Here is a 20,589-nt window from a genome sequence, read left to right on the forward strand (position 1 = left end):
TCATCTTTTTCAGCTGTAGCAGTTGAGTTCATGTAGAATAGGAAAGAGGACAAATGAGTTGCTCTGGAAATGAACGACACGTAAAGATTTAACCGGTTACGTTAGTTAGACTAAAAGACGTATCCATTTTTTCTCTCTAATAATAATCCATTTCGTTTCGATAATGACGACACGTCAGTTCCCAGTCGCCATCTCTATTCTAAATAAAAAATTGAACCAATTCAATCAACTACTAAAATTACTTACTTGATTTGGACATATATCTTTCTTTCTTTTATACTCAATAACAAAGTTCATAATAAATACACTTTGTTGCTTGCTCTGCTCACCATTATAATTTTCATGCTCGACATTATAGACTTAACGTTTAAAGAGGTCATAAAGGAAAAAAAAATCAGTACAATTACTCTACAAGTCAGGTAATTTTTTTTATTTTTTGCTTTTCTCGTTAGCAGAAATGGTGAAATGGGGGATTTCTGTAACGTTTGCAACTTCTATGTGAATTTGATTTTGTAATTTTAGCAAAAATAAGAATTACCATATTGAAAATTTCAATTAATTCTACCTGATCCTGTCAAAAATTAATCCTCATTTGATTTCTAGCTAGGTTTCTGCTCTGAGAGTACTGAAATAGCTTAAAGGAGATTAACTTGGATCACTTATTTTGTGATTAATTGAAAATCAGTTGGTGCTAGTGTCTTCATTGTGCATTTTCAGCTTAGTGAGGACATATGAGCTTAGATAGTAGCTTAGATAGTAGCTTGTGGAGGACATAGATTAGGGCAGTAGATCAGCAGCTAATATAGCGTTGTCTAGCTAATCCTTCCATACTAGTAGTTGAAGTTTTACTCTTGTAGTTACTTGTCCTTCAATTTTGTTACTGTCTATTGTTTCTTGTATCTTGATTATATTGTATTATTTTGCTATAGTTACTATTCTACATGCTTTATTATGTTTTTTACATTGGTTACTTATTTTTCTAGATTGCTTTGATTTTCTTTTCCTTGAGTGGAGAGTCTATAAGAAATAATCCCTCTACCTTTGAGAAAGGGGTAAGGTCTGGGTAGAGTTGTATACTCTACCCTCCTTAGATCCCACTGTGTGGGACTCCACTGGGTATGTTGTTGCTAATGTCTTCATTGTTTCTTTGTTTTGGCTCCAAGGATAATTTGCCAAAATTTCATCAAGAAATACTTGGCCACTCATAATGTTTGGAAATGGAGTTGTCGGTATCCTCTCGGAGGCGACCAACAAGTGGGAAAGAAGGGCGCCTCTGACTCCTTCACATTGTGCTAGACTGCTGCATGGTGGCAGCGGTAAGACTGGAGTGTCACATATCATTGTGCAGCCATCTACGAAGCGCGTTCATCATGATGCTCTCTATGAAGACGTTGGATGTGAGATATCAGAGGACTTGTCCCAATGTGGTCTCATCTTGGGTATCAAACAGCCCAAGGTGCTAATTATTGTTTAACAAAAAGAAAATTTTGATTGACTTCTTGAGTTTTGCTTCTTGAGGTGATGATTATTTAACTTGAATTGTAGTTGGAGATGATTCTTCCTGATAGGGCCTATGCCTTCTTCTCCCATACTCACAAGGCACAAAAGGAAAATATGCCCTTATTGGATAAGGTATGTAGCTCTAATTCTAGTCAGCAATGATTGAACAGGCGTGGTGAATGTTTTCTGAGAGATCAACATTTTGATGGATATTTAGATCTTAGCTGAAAGGGCATCTCTGTTCGACTATGAGCTTATAGTTGAAGACACTGGAAAGAGGTTACTTGCATTTGGAAAATTTGCTGGTAGAGCTGGAATGATTGATTTTCTACGTGGATTAGGACTCTGTAAGCATTTTGTTTGTAACTTGAAGATGATTTATTGAATTTCATGTATAGTTTCTTGTTGGATTCTGTATGAACATAGACCCTGCTGTTTATCTTCGTTGCAGACTCCAGTAAATGTGTGCGCATGTATGTTCTTTTCTTCTTTTGTACCTTTGTCATTTTTCTAATCCTTAAGGATGCGTATGTCAGGGTATCTCAATCATGGCTACTCAACACCTTTTCTCTCACTCGGCTCATCTTACATGTACTCTTCATTGGCTGCGGCTAAGGCTGCAGTAATTTCTGTTGGTGAAGAGATTGCGACTATGGGACTTCCATCAGGAATCTGTCCTCTTGTATTTGTTTTCACTGGTTCTGGAAATGGTACAGTGGACAGTAACTTAGGCTCACTAATTTCAGTTTATTGACATGTCTAGTTCAGCTTCTATTCAAGATATATTCTATTCACCTCTTTCCTTGATCCACTCTTTTCACAATCTGTTCCATAAAACTTCTCATTTTATATCTTTTGAATAAATCTTGATATCTGTTCTAGTGTCTCGTGGAGCACAAGAAATTTTTAAGCTTCTTCCTCATACATTTGTGGATCCAAGAAAACTTTCAGAGCTACATGAGACGGTAAGATTGAGCATACTTTCTTAAGACAATGTAATCAATAGATATTGCTTCACTTGATTGAGCTTTTATCTTTCATTTGCCAACTTTACTTCTTTCAACTTTTCTGAAACCGTAACTGAAAGTATGTTCTTATATTAATCTGCTGAGAAGGGAATACCTTCAAGCTACAGAGGTAGCTGGAGGTTTATATTCAATTATTAGAAGATAAACCTTATTATGTGATCCATCCATTATTTGGTCGACTAATAGTTTAACATGAAACTTCATCCTTTAATTTTATTTCCATTGAAATAAATTATCAAAATCGTATTGGTTATAGCTCCGAAATCTGTGATTTCTAAATGCCTGTCTAATGGGTCGGGCTGACGCGGAACCGGACTTAATCGAACCAGTTTCCACCCAGACTGGACTGGCGCAAAAAAAGGGGGCTGGGCTGGGGCGCATCCTGGACAGATCCTACACGGGTCAATTGGCCAACCGGTGACCCGGGACTGGTAACCGGGTACTTGGCCCGGTTCAAAGGTCATATTTCAGCTACTCTAAACACACATTTGAAGTTTTTATTTAAATAATGTTCTGAATATTAGGAACGGTTAGTTTTTTTAATAAAATTAAAACTTAATAAATTACAAAGTAACTAAGTAAAAAATTATACAATATAAAAAGAAAAGACTTGTAGTTTGATAGTTAATTAAATATAATTATTTAGTAGTTAAAAATAAAAGACTTGTTATAAAGTATAAACTAAATTTTTACTCAAGACTAAAAGTTTTTAAAATCTTACTCTTTAAAATGTGGTCTTTAATTTGAACAATTCATAAGTTACAACTTTTGTAACATTCAAATATTATTTGGAAGAAACCTGGCCCGGCACGGGCCAGATATTGCCTAATAAATATCGGATCGGTTGGAACCGGTCCCTCTAACCCGGACCCCAGACCGGCCGAGTTGATTTTTTGGTGGACTAGAGTGGTTCAGCCCGGCCCCTTGACACCCTTAATTTCTATTCACTTTGAGAAACTGTTTCACTAATAGTTGTAGAGTTGGTATATTCTATCTAGTGTAACATCCGAGATTTTGTTCTTCGTACCAATTTTAAATCAACAAGATGCTTAAATGTTAGTGATCTCTAAGATTTTTCATGCCACGTGCCAAATCTTCACTTTCTGTACTTCAAATGCTTGAGTTAAAAAAAATTCATAACATTGTGTTACAGAAATCTGTTTTTCATATGCAGGCCAGGGATCTTACTCAATCGAAGAAGCCATCAAAGAGAATCTTTCAAGTGTATGGTTGTGTAGCAACCTGCCAAGATATGGTGGAACACTTAAATTCTTTAAAATCTTTCAATAAGGTACATACCTTTAGTGTTTAAGTATGATTGCCTTCTTTATAGTTTTCATTTTTCTAAAATTAATAGCATGTGTACTTAATTTGCTTGTATTATTAAAATATGCGTTAGATACATTTTAGGTCCTTCTTGCATAGGTGGGTAATGAAATGCTGAGAAAAATAGAGTTGTGGAGATGTGGCTAAAATCTGCTTGAATAATGAAATTTATCTTTTTTATTTTCTTTTGAGGAAAAAGCTGGTTAAATGTCCCTTATAGCCTAAATCCAGTTTCCTCCCTCTTTATTACTCCTGTGCCAATTTATGTGGCTCCATAATTTTGAAAGTCAAACTTCTTAATTTTAGAAAACCGTGAATTTGGATATAGAATCTTCAAGTTTTTTAAAATAAAATATACATGTTTGGAAACTACGTAAAGAATACTATAAGTCACAATAATTAACAATTCAAAATATTTTAAAGGCATATGAAAAAATCATGGTACTATTTCAAAATTCAATATATCAAACCAGTACATATATCAACTGCCAAATATCAAGAACGAAACGTTTTCTCTTATGTCATGGTTGTTATGTACTCTGATAATGGTTTCCATTGAAGTCATCTGGACTTTTACTTTGGAACTCTGAACCTGTTGTTCGTGAATGATATAGTATCAGACATTGTTATAACAACTAGAATAATACTGACCATTTCAATTTCCGCCCCACTTTTTACCCAGTAACAGACTTGAGGGCTCCTTGAAGTTTTGGGGTGAATAGATTTCCTTATCTCAGTGATGGGTATTTCTTTATCTGTTGGAACCTTAAACAAGTGTCTGTTCTTGCTAACTAGAATAAAGATATCAGGGAGTCTTTCCTTCTTTAGATTTGGTAGTTTTATGGTCTTTGTAGTACTAAAAATGGGAAAGGGAACATGATCAAAATTATGAGTTTGTGCACATTGTTTTTGGTACCTTTTTATTTAACATCATTGAAAATGAAAGCATCCAAGTTCTTTGCCTACCATGATGTTATCTTATGAGTTACGCTAACAATAGACATGTCATTCATTCAGGCTGATTACTATGCACATCCAGAGCAATACAAACCTGCTTTCCATGAGAAAATAGCTCCTTATGCATCTGTCATAGGTCAGTGATGATCAGGCATTTCTTGTTCATTTTCTAATCATTTTTTAGGAAATCTACTTCAGTATCCAGTTTTATGTATTTGCTGCTTGCTCTGACTACACACAATACATCATGAGCATGCATTTGTTTTCATGAGTGAATCAAAGCTTTCAATGCTTGATTGTAAGACTCGTCACCTAGAGCTTTGTATTATACGGAAACCTAGTGTCTTCTTCATATTTTTATGAGTTCCATAATAGTGTTACTAAAAGAAAATTTTCATTTATAAAAGTTATGATCTTGACATTCTTATGCAAGTAACTGCATCAGCTATCATTTAACAGTTTTGACTTTCTTTATTTTGACATTCTATGTAATTGAACTTTGTTACACCAATTCTACTGTAACAAGTACAAGAAGTCTTTTAAGTTTTCTTTTTATAATGTTTTCAAGCAACTTTGTGAAACTGCGTGTTTGTTAATTCTTCCTGCTTCTTCCAGTAAATTGTATGTACTGGGAGAGAAGGTTTCCTAGGTTGTTGACTACTGCGCAGATTCAAGACCTTATGAGAAATGGATGCCCACTTGTTGGAATCTGTGACATAACTTGTGACGTCGGAGGCTCGATTGAGTTCATCAACCAAACCACACCAATAGACTCACCTTTCTTCAGGTACTTTTAGCTTGTTATGAAGATTCTATAGTATCTGTCAATATGTTTCCTACTTCCTTTTCTAATATACTTTATATACTGCTCCTTGCTCCATAGCATTTATTGAAAACTAAGATGGTTAGAGTGCAGCTTTAATGGTGTAGCAGTTTCTTATTCAAAAATGAAATGGGGAAAGATATGAAACATCTTTAGGTTTATTAACCTAAAGCCTATCTGCAGTTAAACAAGAAATTCAAACGTATAATCAGTTGGAGCCCTTGCATTGCACATTTCTGTACTTGTATGTATTTAGGTCATCTAATTTTCTCAAATTACTACTGTTCGTCAGGAGCCATTTTTCGTAACGCAATCAGGTCTATTCTTGGCATGGTCAGAGTGCGATAAATTTAACTGTCATTCCTTAGTGTTTTCTCTCTGGCAGGGATTAATGGGTATAAGTTGAATGCATTGTACTAAGTTTTATGGTATTTCTGTTTAGTTTCTCACGGACTAGATTCCATCATCTTATTTGGAAATATTTCTTTTACTCAGCATCTTATGTTCATTTCCAATTTAATTTAAATAATGCATCTAAATAATTCTTTCCTGGTCATTATAACTTATTAAACATGGATCGTAGGTATGAACCTTACAATGATTCATATCATTATGACCTAGAAGGTAAAGGTGTTATGTGTTCAGCTGTTGATATTCTTCCTACTGAGTTTGCGAAAGAGGTAATCTCAACATCAAGCATACCAACTACAGTTGTCTATGAGTTTAATGATATCTGTAGCTAATGCTATTCTTTGATGTAATAGGCATCCCAACATTTCGGAGATATTTTGTCCCACTTTACTGGAAGCTTAGCTTCCTTTAGAAATCTTGAGGAGTTACCTGCACACTTAAAGAGAGCTTGCATAGCCCATTATGGAGGTCTTACTCAGTTGTACGAATACATACCTCGAATGCGCAAATCTGATCTAGAGTAAGTCATTCATGCTAACTTTATTCTTTGTTATTGTGCTTTTTATCTCCACCCTTTTAGAAACCATTGGATAAACCACATATTGAATTTCTGTGAGCAATAGGTATTTTCTGGTCTTGATATTTTGTAATCATCAACCAGTTATTTTCTTGTCCATTGGTCAAATCCTCAACTAAAGTGAAGCTACTAAAAAATCCCTTCTGTGTCTGTGATAGATAACTGTCTCTTATGTTACCATCATCCATTCCCAACTCGTGTATACTTGCATAACATGAGATTATATTAAACTTTTTATGTGCTTTTCAGTTATCTTTGACGTCCATAAATTTTGTAAACCATGTAACATACGCCTTGAAATAAAATTTCTGGAGCTAATATGAAGTAGGTTGTATTTTGTAATATGAAGTAATGATGTTCTGTTATCTTTTGATTGGCAGTGACCCTTCAATAGTTCTTTCAAATTCCAATGGTAACGGGAAGAAATACACCGTATTGGTAAATTCCGATGTGTTCTTTATTTTATTATCTTTATTAATTGAACATATGGATATGGAATTTTTGTATTAGTAATTAATCTGATACGGAAAGGGGTTTCAAAATGACCAAGTAAAAGGTGTGATCTCAAAACTTAAAAAATTTTCAGAGAGAAACAGGCAATCACTGTCAAAAACTAGTCTTGCTTTCTATGTAGTAAGTTAACTTGTTTGGCCAAACTTCCAAAATTTGTTTATTTTGAAAAGTATTTTTTGGCAAAATGGAGTTTTCGAAGAAGAACTTTAAGATAGTTGCAGTCTGCATTTAACCAAATCATTTGACAAGTGCTTTTGTAAGTATAATATAGAAGCAGTTTTCTTTTGGTCAATTTTTTCAAAAGTGCTTTTGAGCATCAATTGACTAAAAAGACATGTAAAGATCCACTTTACAATTAGTATAATTAGATAAGTGATTTGACATACTTATTATGAAAGACCTTAATTAAGTTTTTTCACTTTATTTAGTTTTAAAATTTTAAAAATAAATCACAAAATGGAGAGGAGCATGTTTATGAGACTTTGGTCCTAGATGTATTGTTGACATTGTATGAGGTTAGGTTTTGTCTTTATTTTGTTATGATAGTTTGGTAATTGAATTTTAATAGGGGTATCTTTATCCTGTAGATTTTTTAAAAAGCATTTGCTTCTACTTAATAAGCAATTTTTGTTTCCTGGTAGCTTGGTCCAATAGGCAATTTGATAGGGTCTTGGGCATTTGAGTCTTCTTACAGGTTCTGGATTTTACTTCTTTAATTAGTAACTGCGAATAGTTATTTCTAGTCACTGCTGAGTTAAGAGGGAATATATACTTTTCTTATTTCTTTGATGATTTTATCTTCTTATGCATGTACTCCATCATCTGAAATTGACAGGTATCTCTAAGTGGTCATTTGTTTGATAAATTCCTCATAAACGAGGCATTGGATATTATTGAAGCAGCAGGTGGCTCCTTCCACTTGGTGAAGTGCCAAGTTGGTCAAATCACAAGTGCTTCGTCATACTCAGAATTGGAGGTTACTTGTTTTCTTAATCTAATTTTACCTTCAAATAGAAGGAATGTTATTAAACATATAATGCACTTCTTTTATTAGAAGAATGTTTAGATAAAAGAGAGTCAGAATGACAATCATTGCCTAACATGATAGAATTCGTGGAATCTACAAACTTATATGAAGGTGTTCGTCCATGTAATATTTTTTCGAAACTTGTAAAAATTGTTCTCTTCCAATCTCTTTGAAGTTCCAAGAGAGCTATTCATTGAAAAACAACCCTGCAATCATATACCACTAAAAAAATCCAGGGTAGCTATTCTATCTCACTACATATGTTGGAGGGATACTCATATTCTTGCACCATACTCTAGCCAAATGCACCAAATACGAAAAAGCAACTGACTTTACATATCTTCAAGTTGTTAGCAATCCGAAACCCCAAAAACATAATAGTTGTAACTATACTTCTCTCGCGAACATGTCATATTCCCATCATTTTAGCAGTGCTGCAGTTTCACTTCGGTGCTCTGCCCTTCATAATACTTTTATCTTCACGCTGTAATTGTTCTATTTGTTGTAGAAGTGTTCTCACAAATGAAAACCCCTAAGCTACATAAATTCTTCTCTTTGATCATACAAAATTTTGTGAACTTCTCATAGTTTTCATGATTATGTAACCTACAAGTGTGTTTTGCTTTTCATAGACTGAAATATTTTAAAGGAATAGAGCTTCATAGATTTGGCATAAGAGAGTTCAATTTTCTGATGTCTCATCTCTTTTTTGGAGATAGTTTGAAAGAAACAAAGCAATGCATTTCTCCTGAGAATTACACGGACCTTTCTATAGACTGTCAAGGTACCCAATAACCAAAGACAAAAACACCAATTACTTTCTAGTGTCACCTTAAAACTTTCAGCTTCCTGTTGATAATCCTAAAGCTACAGTTCCCACTGTATAGCTCAATATTTCAATGTCAAAATAAAACTTCAAATTGGGATTTTCATGTTGTTCTTGGTTAAGGTGGAGATTAAGGTGTTTGTTTCTTATGGGTTCTTCAGTCATGAATATTTACCTCTACATGATGTAAAACTTGATGATGCTTACTTCCCTTTTGCTTTCATTATCTTGGACAGGTTGGAGCTGAAGATAAAGCAGTTTTAGATAAAATAGTTGATTCTTTAACTTCCCTTGCTAATTCAAGTAACTCTTTGGGATCTCGAGACAAGGAAAACAACATCTCTTTGAAGGTTGGGGAATTCCAAGAAACAATCATGGATGAGAAATATGATGCAAAGAACGTCTTAATTTTAGGTGCTGGTCGGGTTTGCAGACCAGCTGCAGAACTTTTAGCATCAATTGGTAGCATGTCATCTAGGGAATGGCTGAAATCATCTATAACTGCTGATTTTGAAGAGCAAAATTGTGTCCAAGTGATTGTTGGTTCTTTGTACTTGAAGGATGCGGAGGAGGTATGCTTGTATATCAATTTTCATGTGACTTCATTGATCACTCTTGCTTAAAAAGGAACTTCGTGATTTCATTTCTGTACATTGGATGTTTGATGGTGTCTTTTCACTAACAAATCTTCATATAAGTCTGTGTCTTCACTGTCCTAATATTATATTTTTAGTAGTTGTGTAACATTTATTTCTTCGTATGTCCTTGTCTTTTTTCCACATCATATTATTCTCGTCTTCTCTGATTCTCCTCTTCATTTTCTTTTTTTCATCAGCTTTTCTTCTGCAATGTAATGTATTTCCCTGACCCTGTGTCCATGACTATGGTTTGTCTGTTCTTTTCTTCCGTGCATTGGGATTTTGTTACAGCATGAAGTGACAATTTCTATTTGTTGCTTATTTTGTTATCAATTATCTATTATAATGTCGTCATCTTGGTTATTGACAATATAATTTCATTTACTATTTGCATGTTATGCTTTGAGCTCTATGTTTTCACTTATAGACCTCTATGCTTTATTTTTTTCCGTTAGTAATCATGTTTCAGTATTACAGGTTACTAAAGGTATTCCAAATGCAAAAGCAATTCAGCTTGACATTACGAGTCACGAGTCTCTTTCTAGCTGCATCGCACAGGTATTTTTATCTTTTGATTGCCTATTGCGGTGAAATATTCTTTTCTTTGAAAAAATGGCCTTTTAGACAATAAATGGTAGTAGCAAGGATATTTTATGTTTTGTGAAACCTTCCCTAATACTATACATAGTGTTTGCTCTCTTTGAATTTATGTATGTTGTAAATAAGTGGCTCTGTCTCATGCTGTCACTTTTGTCATCGAGCAGGTTGATGTTGTCATCAGCTTACTGCCTCCTAGTTGCCATGGTATTATAGCAAAAGCATGCATTGAGGTATTTGTTTTCCCATCTTTTCCTTTCTTTTTAATCATCTCCTTGTAATTACAGATTCCTATTGTCTATGCATAATAAAAGAGGATGGTAAAGCTAGAAGTTTTGTCTTGAACAGTTTGATTTCTAGCATAGGTTAAGTAGAAATCTGTTCTTGAATTTTCATTAGAAGTCTATGGGTTCAAAATTCCCTTTGAAGATGCCTGAGGATGGTGAGCAACAATGTAAGAGTCCTTTCAGGCTTGAACCACATAAAAAAGAACTCCCCTAGATTATGTACTGAAACACATGAATCTTGAGTCATAATCCAATCAAACGGACCATATCATGGGCTAAGAAATCATAAAGTCTTTACAAATTTTTCTGAGGAAAAATCCCAACATTTATAAGCTAATATCTATCGAACTCTCCTGAACTTCTGCTTAACACCTACTAAAGTGCAACCTGAAATGTCCTGATGCAGCTGAAGAAACATCTTGTCACAGCTAGCTACGTTGATGATTTTATGTTAAAGCTAGACCAAGATGCAAAATCTGCTGGAATTACTATTCTTGGTGAAATGGGCTTGGACCCAGGAATAGGTAACCTTCCCTGAGAAAACGAAATGTTCTACTGTTCCTTTTTATTGTGACAAAGTTGTTCTCAGTTAAATGTTCTCCTTCATATAAGTAACTTGAATAAGAGCTTCAATGAATTTGTTGGAAACTACTTCATGGTATGTTATTTCCTCTGAATGTGATTGTGCAGGTAATAGATAGTACTGCATTTCCAAGTTCGAGAAAATAAAAATAGTCCCTATTATTGGGGTAGGTGCAAACTGGTCCCATACAATACTCCTGAATAGCTATGGTCCCTTAGTTTGCCAATAGTGAGCACATCTTTTGGTCTCCATCAAATATTTGACTTGTCTCTGGTTGTTAGATTTTACGGAAACTAAAAAAAGAAAGATTTACCAAGAAATACAGGAAAGTCCCATGAAACTCCAGAAACTACAAAACCAAAAATTCTCATATTCTAGGTGTATGCTCTTACACAAAAATATCCAATAATCTATACCAAGGGGCAGATTGTACAGTGTTGACCAGAAAAATATACATAAAATTGCAACTATTAAGAAGGATGCAAGTCATAATTAGGTACTACTCCCATTTCCCTCTCTAGTAAGACTTCCCATTTCGGAATTGTAAGCTAATTGTTTGAGCAACAATAACTAAGATAAGCACCAATAACCAGACTGAAAAATTCCAAATTCATTTTGAATAATTAAACTGGAACTACAATGTGGTTTTGTTCTTTTTCTCATCTGAAAGAAGTCAAATTACAACTCTAACCTAATATTCTAAATTAATTGTCTCACATTCACTGCATGTAAAACTATGTCAATTGAATTAAATTTAGTTGAAGCGGTAAAAATAGTTGCAACTGGAGATGTAAGATACATTAACAAGTCTTGGGATTATCAATCAATTAAACAACATGAGTTAGGAAGGGAATGCTCAGATGTATCATAGAAAATTGCTGAGATAAATGTTATAGCTTTTAGCTGAGTTATAAGTGCCTGACGAGCAATAAAATTGCTTCTGTAAATTTGTGTTATTAGTCTAAATCTTTCTTGGGAAGACAAGTATGCTTTTACCAATCAAAGGTTAACTGTGGCACCTATTTTATGTTGTAGATCATATGATGGCGATGAAGATGATCAACCAAGCCCATGCAGCAAAGGGAAAGATCAGGTCTTTCGTTTCTTACTGTGGTGGTCTACCCTCTCCAGCTGCTGCTAACAACCCATTAGCTTATAAGTTCAGGTATGCCTACTAATTCAATTGAATGTTGATTCAATAAGATTACCTTGTCAATATTGAGAAGCTCAATTGTGTTAGCTTCTTGATATGACATATTTGCAAAAAGCTGTGGTGTATTTCTTCTGCTTTCTTCATTGGCACTTGTTGCATATGAAAAGCACATAAACTGGCCTTTTTAAATTTCCTCAACGTTTCCATTTTCCTTTGCGATTAAACCGTCTCAACTAACTTTTGAACTAGAGAGTAACTTCTCTGTTTCCCAACGTAAGACCGCATACACGTAAAGCGGATAATTATTTATGTTCACTCACTTGATCTATTATCCTCTTTAACCTACTGAACATAATATATTCACATGGATGTTTACCGCATTCCATTTTGTGGTAGTTAGTTTTTTATCTTACCTTTTTGGTTATTAGTGAAGTAGAAATAATCTATCTGTTATCATTTAATTGTTAGTATTCTCCCTACTCTGTTGATTTCTAAATTATTCTACTCATTATTAATATTGTCATGTTGAAACAATATGTAGTTGGAGTCCAGCCGGAGCTATACGAGCTGGGTGGAATCCAGCAGCCTACAGATATCAAGGAGAAATTATCCATGTTGAAGGTGAGATGTTTAGCATAAGAACTGTTTTGATTTATATCCCAGGAAGAAGTATATTGTACTTAACTTCGAATGGAAGATCTTATTATATTCCAATAGTTGAGTAGTGAATAAATACAATACATTAGGTGCTAACTAAGGAAAGAAATTAAGAGTGATTCCTATGAATCTACAGTGATTCCTATAAATCTGCTGCCTAAATATAACTATATATATTACTAAGATTTAAGTCTATATACATTCTATAACACTCCTCCTCAAGCTGGAGCATATATATTGATCATGCCCAGCTTGTTACAAAGATAATCAACTCGAGTTCCATTCAACGCCTTTGTAAGCAAATCAGCTACTTGCTCTTTTGTCTTCACATAGCCAGTGGAAATCAAGTTTTCCTGAATCTTCTCACGAATAAAATGACAGTCAACCTCAATATGTTTAGTTATTTCATGATACACCGAATTTGAGGCAATATGCAAAGCACCTTGATTATCACACCAAAGTTTTGCTCGTGAATGATGTTCCAACCTAATTTCAGTTAGAAGATGATGTATCCACATAATCTCGCACGTAGACTGTGACATAGCTCGATACTCAGATTCTGCACTGGATCGAGATACAACACTTTGCTTCTTACTCCTCCATGAAACTAGGTTCCCTCCAATAAAGACACAATAGCCTGTAGTCGATCTCCTATCAATTTTGGATCCAGCATAGTCAGCATCTGCAAAACACTCAATACGAGTATGACCGTGATTGCTATACATTATCCCAATTCCAGGGGCTCCTTTCAAGTAACATAGAATCTGTTCCAAAGCTGCCTTGTGTTTGACTGTAGGCGAGGACATAAACTGGCTAACAACACTTATTGCAAAAGCAATATCTGGACGAGTCACAGTAAGGTAGTTTAACTTCCCAACTAACCTCCTGTATCTCTCAGGATCATCAAAGGGATCATCAAAGGGGTCACCGTCATCTTTCATAAGCTGCACATTGGGAACCATTAGAGTACTGCAAGGTCTAGCTACCAACTTTCCAGTGTCTGCAAGAAGATCAAGGGAATTCCCTTCTTGTTTCTATTCACCTCTATACCCCAAAAGTATTTCAACTGAATCACGTCTTTCGTATGAAACCTAGTATGCAGGAAAGATTTGAGGGAAGAGATCCCCGTATAATCACTTCCTGTGATGACAATGTCATCAACATACACAACCAGTAGGATAATGCCAACTACTAGTTGTCGGTAAAAGACTGAGTGATCACATTTGCTCATTTTCATCCCAAACTCCAAACTACCTCTCTGAACTTCCCAAACCAAGCTCAGGGACTCTGTTCAAGCCATACAAGGACTTCTTCAAATAACAGACTTTCCTATACCCCCCCCCCCCCGAGCAACAAAACTAGGTGGTTGTTCCATATATACTTCCTTATGAAGATCACCATGAAGGAATGCATTTTTGATATCCAACTGATGTAAAGGCCAATTCTCAGAAGCAGTTAGAGAAATGAACAAGCGGATGGAAGTAAGTTTGGCAACAGGAGAGAAGGTGTTTGAATAATCCACCCCATAAGTCTGAGCATACCCTTTAGCCACAAGCCTGGCCTTAAGTCTTGCCACAGAACCATCTGGATTAACTTTAATTGTGAACACCCATTTACATCCCACTGGTTTCTTTTTGTTAGGTAAATTCACCAAATCCCACGTGTGATTTTCTTCTAAGGCATGTATTTCCTCAAGTATTGCATCATACCATCCTGGATGATTCAAAGCTTCCTTCACTGTTTTGTCTACAGAAATGGAATCTAAAGAAGCAACCAAGGACCTTGATATAGAGGATAAGCGGTCATAGGAAACAAAATTAGCAATGGAATACGTGGATTGGCAAGTCCTTTTACATTTGCGAAGAGAAATAGGGAGATTAAGATCATCTGAAGGATCGGGTGAAGAAAGATTTGATAACAAAGGAACTGGTGCAGAACATGTATCATCGATCTCTCGTCTCCTCGAATAAACTTGGAAGCCGTAGGCCCAATTGTCAATTGGTGTTCAATAGGGGAACTAGGAGATTGAAGAACATCATCTGATTGTTTTGTCACAACACGAGTAACCTGATAGACTAACCATTCATCTTCCTCCCCCTAAGTTGTAGTAGAAATGGGAGGTGCATTGAAGAATGGTGTAGTCTCTGAAAATACCACATCATTCGACACCAAATATTTACCAAGCTCAGTAGAATAAGACTAAGACTGATACCCCTTCTAAAGGCGAGAATAGCCTAAGAAAACATACTTCAATGCCTTAGGGTCCAACTTGGTAACAGATGGCTGAACATCTCGAATATAACACGTGCTTCCAAACACCTTAGGCTCCCCCAGAAATAGTGACTTTTTTTGGAAAAAGTACTTTGTAAGGCATATTACCAACAAGAACAGTCGATGGCATGCGATTAATCAAAAAACAAGCTATAGAGACTGCATCGGCCCAAAATTGTTTAGGAACCTTCATTTGGAACAAAAGTGCTCGAGCTGTCTCAAGCAAATACCTATTCTTTCTCTCAGCAACTCGATTTTGAGAGGGTGTATCAACACATGAAGTCTAATGGAGAATATCGTGTTGTCTCATGTAGGACTGGAACAATTCTCACATATATTCTTTAGCATTATCACTCCTTAGAATATGCACCAAAGTATTGAACTGAGTTTTAACTTCAGCACAAAAGGAACAAAAGTGAGTAAACACTTCAGAACGACTCTTCATGAAATAAATCCAAGTCATTTGAGAGAAATCATCCACAAATGTGACAATATACTTTTGTCCAATTTTGGAAACAACAGGACATGGTCTCCAAACATCAGAATGAACTAACTCAAAAACCAACTCCGCACGCTTATTAATCCTTGGATTTGTTGAGATACGATGATGTTTGGCAAATTGACATGACTCACAATTCAGTGAAGAAATATTCTAAAACTGAGGGCAGAGCTTCTTCAACATAGGCAAAGAAGGATGTCCCAATCGACAATGTGCCTCAAATAGAGATATAATACTAGAGTATGCAGAAAGTCGAGGCTCCCAATATTCATCAAGAATGTAAAGACTATCAGATACATATCCTTTACCAATAACTTTATTCGTCTTCAGATCATGAAACAAACAAAATTCGGAAAAGAACGAGATATAACAATTCTGGTCTCTGGTAAGCTTACTAACAGACATCAAATTGAAGGCTAACTTTGGTAGACCTAATACAGATGACAAGATGGAGGAGGTTGGTTTTACAGTCCCATATCTAATATTACAGATTGAAACATCAGCAACTGTCACTGGAGAGAGTGCTCCATGTGATCGAAATTTAGAATATATATCAGGATTACTTGTCATGTGATCTGTGGCACCTGAATCAATCGCCCATTTATTCGAAGAGGATATAAGACATGCTTTTCCTGACTCAACAAGGGTATTAACTGAAATAGATTCCTTTTGTAATTTTTGATATTGTGAGAATTTTGCAAACTCTTCCGCCAAAACCAAAATTCTTTTATCTGAAGACATAGGAGCCACGATTTCAGTCATTTTCTCAAAATATTTAAGTAGCCGAGGAACTCATCAACAACAAATATAACCAGAAGCATGTATGTGACCCTACAAACACAGATGAACAAAGTCTAAAAAAAAATTATTAGCCAAGAAACCAGTTGTCAACCCAAAGTAAAGGAATTGAGTACTTGACCAGTAGACTAGAACAAGCAGTGAACAATCAAATACCCAAACAAGTAGTTCAGAGAAAGAAATCCTGAACCGGCAGCTTATGCCCACACAACACCAATTATCTGAACTGAAGTAGAAGCTAGCAGCCACAGAACCACAAATCACAAACCAGATTCAGTGTCGCAGAATAGAAACGAACCTGGAGGTGATGAACAGACTTTCCAAGTTGTATTTTAACACCAAAACAGAACTGAAATTCTCCCTAAATGACCAGCCAATGTCGGAAATTCAAAGCCCAATCAATTCAGCTAGAACACGTGCCTATAGGCTCTAATACCATGTAATCGAATGGAAGATCTTATTATATTCCAATAGGTGAGCAGTGAATAAATACAATACATTAGGTGCTAACTAAGGAAAGAAATTAAGAGTGACTCCTATGAATCTGCAGTGATTCCTATAAATCTGCTGCCTAAATCTAACTATGTATATTACTAAGATTTAAGTCTATATAGCAGTAATATGCAGATGATAGGTTCCTATGTATCCTTAGACAATCCTAAAGAGTTTTTGTCCTCATTATATTTTTTTGGTCTCTCGCAGCCAAAATTAATAGCTATTCATCTCCCATGATAATCCATACTAGCTTTTCAAAATTCAAACTGCCATCTCCTAAGTTATCTCCACCATTCATGGGCCAATGGCATGTGTGGTGGTTGTCATTTATGTGCTTTTGCTTTACTAACAATATTTTAAATGCAGGTCAGAAGCTTTATGATTCAGCTGCAAAGCTTCGTCTTCCTGATTTTCCAGCCTTTGCATTAGAGTGTCTCCCAAATCGCAACTCCTTAGTGTATGGAGACTTATATGGTGTAGCAGAAGAAGCATCGACCATCTTCCGAGGAACACTACGCTATGAAGGCATGTTACATTTACTGGCCTTCATACAAAGCTCTTTATTAAAGAGACTTGAGTTCTGACAATGGCTTAAATGAAATTGGGAATAATGGCACTAGAAAGAGAGCTTTAAGTTTTTACTAACATCCATATAATGCATTAAAAGGGGAAAACAGTTCAAAAGAAGTTGAAACACCACCCTTCTCAAATTGTCAATCCGCTTTATGGTTTTGGCAAGTCAACTATTCTTGTGAATTGTGTGACTACCTCGTCTACAAGCTTTTATTTATTTAGGTCTGTAACATGCCACTCACATGGAAGCACCTAAATCTTTTTCTTAGTCAAGCATGTGGAATTATTTTTGTAAATGACAACCTTGTCTAAAAGTTGGAAGTTATTCAAGTTGGGATGGTTTTATGTATTTCTTTGTAAATGAAAACCTTGTCTAAAACTTGGTAACTTCTTCAGAGTTTTAACTGGTTTATGTTTCTTCTAAATATAATTTTGAAATGACAAAGTTACTTCCCATTTAACTACAAACTGGTGAGATAAATGCTCAAAATTACTCTCTGTGTGTAATTCTTTGAGTTTGTGGGAGTAGTAGACTTGATTGCTTTCTTATCATCAGATTTTTGGTTGACATCTTACGGATTGATATTTTCCGCAGGTTTTAGTCAAATAATGGGGACACTTGTCAAGATTGGATTCTTCAGTACAGAATCTACTCAGATTCTTAAAGATGGGATCAGACCCACACACAGAGCGCTTTTGCTTGGACTTCTTGGAATCGATGGAATGATTTTTCCTGAATCAGTAATTGATGAAAAATACATCACAGATAGGATATTAGCTCTTGGGATTGTCAAAGACAAGGACACTGCAGTCAAGACAGCAAAAACAATAATGTAAGTTAAAACAACTATTTAAGGTCAATCAGTTCTACTTGAAGGATTGAATGAGTATGTTCTTTAGAGCGAATATATTGGTATAAAATGTGAAGTATTGTTTCTTGTTCATTAGAAACATGTTTTGGTTGAATAACAAGGGGTTTACTTGATATCCAAATAGATTTTTGGGATTTCAAGAGCCTACAGAAATACCATCATCCTGCAAATCTCCATTTGAAGTTACATGTTTGCGCATGGAAGAGAAATTAGCATACTCCAAAACAGAGCAGGTACTTCTCATAATCACTTTTTATGTCAGCCTATTACATGCCGGATTATCACTGATATCACTTGTGTCAGGATATGGTGCTTTTACACCATGAAGTGGTAGTAGATTACCCAGACGACCATGCTGAAACCCATAGATCGACACTCTTGGCATTGGGGAGGACAGAGAATGGGAAAATCACAATGGCCATGGCTCTTACAGTAGGGATTCCTGCAGCCACTGGAGCTCTGGTATTCTTCTATTTAATTTTTGCCTAATGATCACAAGTATCTGTGTTATGGATGAAGCCATAGTGTACTCTCTTTTGCCAATTGCAGTTATTACTTACAAACAAGATTAAAGCAAATGGCGTATTAAGGCCTATTGATCCAGAAGTCTACGAGCCAGGTAGTTCAGCACCATGGGTTTCTAACTTTTGTCTAGGGAGAAAAAAATGCTTGGCAATAATGCATTGCTTGCATAGAAATGGATAATCCACCTTCACCGCACCACTGTGAAGGGGGAGCCTTGTTGTAGCTATTAAAGTTGTTGTCATGTGATTAGGAGGTCACTGGTTCGAGCTATGGAAACAGCCTCTTGCAGAAATGCAGGGTAAGGTTGCATACTAGACCCTGGTGGTCTGGCTCTTCCCCGGATCCCGCGCATAGTGGAAGCTCAGTGCACCAAGCTGCCCCTTTTTTTTAGGTGTGATTGGTATGATAGAAAATGATTTTGATGGAAAATGTTTATTGTGAAAAAACATGATTTGAATAGGCTTATAAATTGATTGTAGTAAAATATGTGTTCATTTAAAGATAATGTAGGACAACTACACCCTCTATGTGTGCTTAAGTTTCAATCATTCTATTTTTCTATCAGAAGTTAACAATAATAGCATACAACGGATAAATGTTGTGCCTATTTTTATCATTTCTCAGCTCTGGTTGTGATTGTAAAAACTGTCAGTGACATAATATTTCATTTTCTGTAAATTTACAGCACTGGATATTTTGGAAGCATATGGTTTCAAGTTGCTGGAGAAGATTGAATGATCAATAATGACGTTTAATTTGTACAAGTTGGTTCTGGTATTACCAATTTGATAATCAAAAGCTCTTTTTTTTGAAGGGCTTATTCATATTACTAGTAAGTGTAAAGAGTTCTGATTGTAGCAAAGAAAATAAAGTTGTATATTATATAAGAATTTCTCTATTAGATACAAATAATAATAATGTCTGAGCAGTTACTCATAGATATTGTACCGTGTAATTTTAATTGCTTGAACTCAGTGGCAGATCTAGAATTTTTATTTAGGAGATTCGAAAAATAAAAAAGTAATTTTAATATCAATGACTGCACTCACCAAAGTCAAGGAGCCACCGATTGTCTCAAAGGAATAAATACATTTTTTTAAAAGGTTCTAATGTTTCGACTAAACCAAAAAAACAAGGACATAAAGAGCCCTAGCCTAGTGGTAACCGTGCTGGCGTTATCTGTGACTTAGGTGCACGTCACGAAACTGAACACCAAGGAAGGTTAAGTCACGTCACGAACTTGAACACTAAGGAAGGTAAAAATTTAGTATTTTAGTGAGGGAATTTGAATTCGCTCTATCAATTTTGTCACTCTTATCTATAATAGCAGCAAACTTCTATGATTTAGGTGCACGTCACGAACTTGAACACTAAAAAAGGTAAAAATCTAATATTTTAAGGAAGGATAGAAGGATAGATTCATTATTCATTGAGTCTCGACCTTGTGTCACTGTCACTCGGATTTTTTGCAATTATCCAAAAAAAAATATATGATAGAAGTTCACAAATAAATGATTTGAATATCAATATTTAAACATAGGTGAAGTACTTAAGACTTTCATGTGTTTAATAGCTCTTCAAAATCAACTTCAAACATTTCTATTTAAAATCAAGTTTGGCAGTCAAGTCCCCAACTTAAAACATTTACTGTCA

The 20,589-nt window shown here is 35.3% G+C and overlaps 1 protein-coding gene across 1 annotated transcript; it reads left to right on the plus strand.

Annotated features, from left to right (window-relative positions):
- The first annotated feature begins 279 nt into the window (after positions 1 to 279).
- On the plus strand, positions 280 to 19,874 carry LOC129891201 (alpha-aminoadipic semialdehyde synthase). The gene is made up of 25 exons (XM_055966479.1): positions 280 to 419; positions 1,164 to 1,456; positions 1,546 to 1,632; positions 1,718 to 1,847; positions 2,037 to 2,210; positions 2,383 to 2,465; positions 3,703 to 3,819; positions 4,872 to 4,947; positions 5,427 to 5,598; positions 6,218 to 6,314; positions 6,399 to 6,565; positions 7,003 to 7,060; positions 7,971 to 8,111; positions 9,225 to 9,560; positions 10,104 to 10,184; positions 10,391 to 10,456; positions 10,917 to 11,034; positions 12,129 to 12,258; positions 12,788 to 12,867; positions 17,333 to 17,491; positions 18,135 to 18,372; positions 18,536 to 18,644; positions 18,715 to 18,873; positions 18,961 to 19,030; positions 19,622 to 19,874. Exons 2-25 carry the CDS (start codon positions 1,208 to 1,210, stop codon positions 19,672 to 19,674), a joined length of 3,150 nt encoding a protein of 1,049 aa, XP_055822454.1. The 5' UTR covers positions 280 to 419; positions 1,164 to 1,207; the 3' UTR covers positions 19,675 to 19,874.
- The last annotated feature ends 715 nt before the right edge of the window (positions 19,875 to 20,589 follow it).

The sequence above is a fragment of the Solanum dulcamara genome, chromosome 6 (genome assembly GCF_947179165.1).
Source record: "Solanum dulcamara chromosome 6, daSolDulc1.2, whole genome shotgun sequence".
Taxonomy (NCBI): Eukaryota; Viridiplantae; Streptophyta; class Magnoliopsida; order Solanales; family Solanaceae; genus Solanum; species Solanum dulcamara.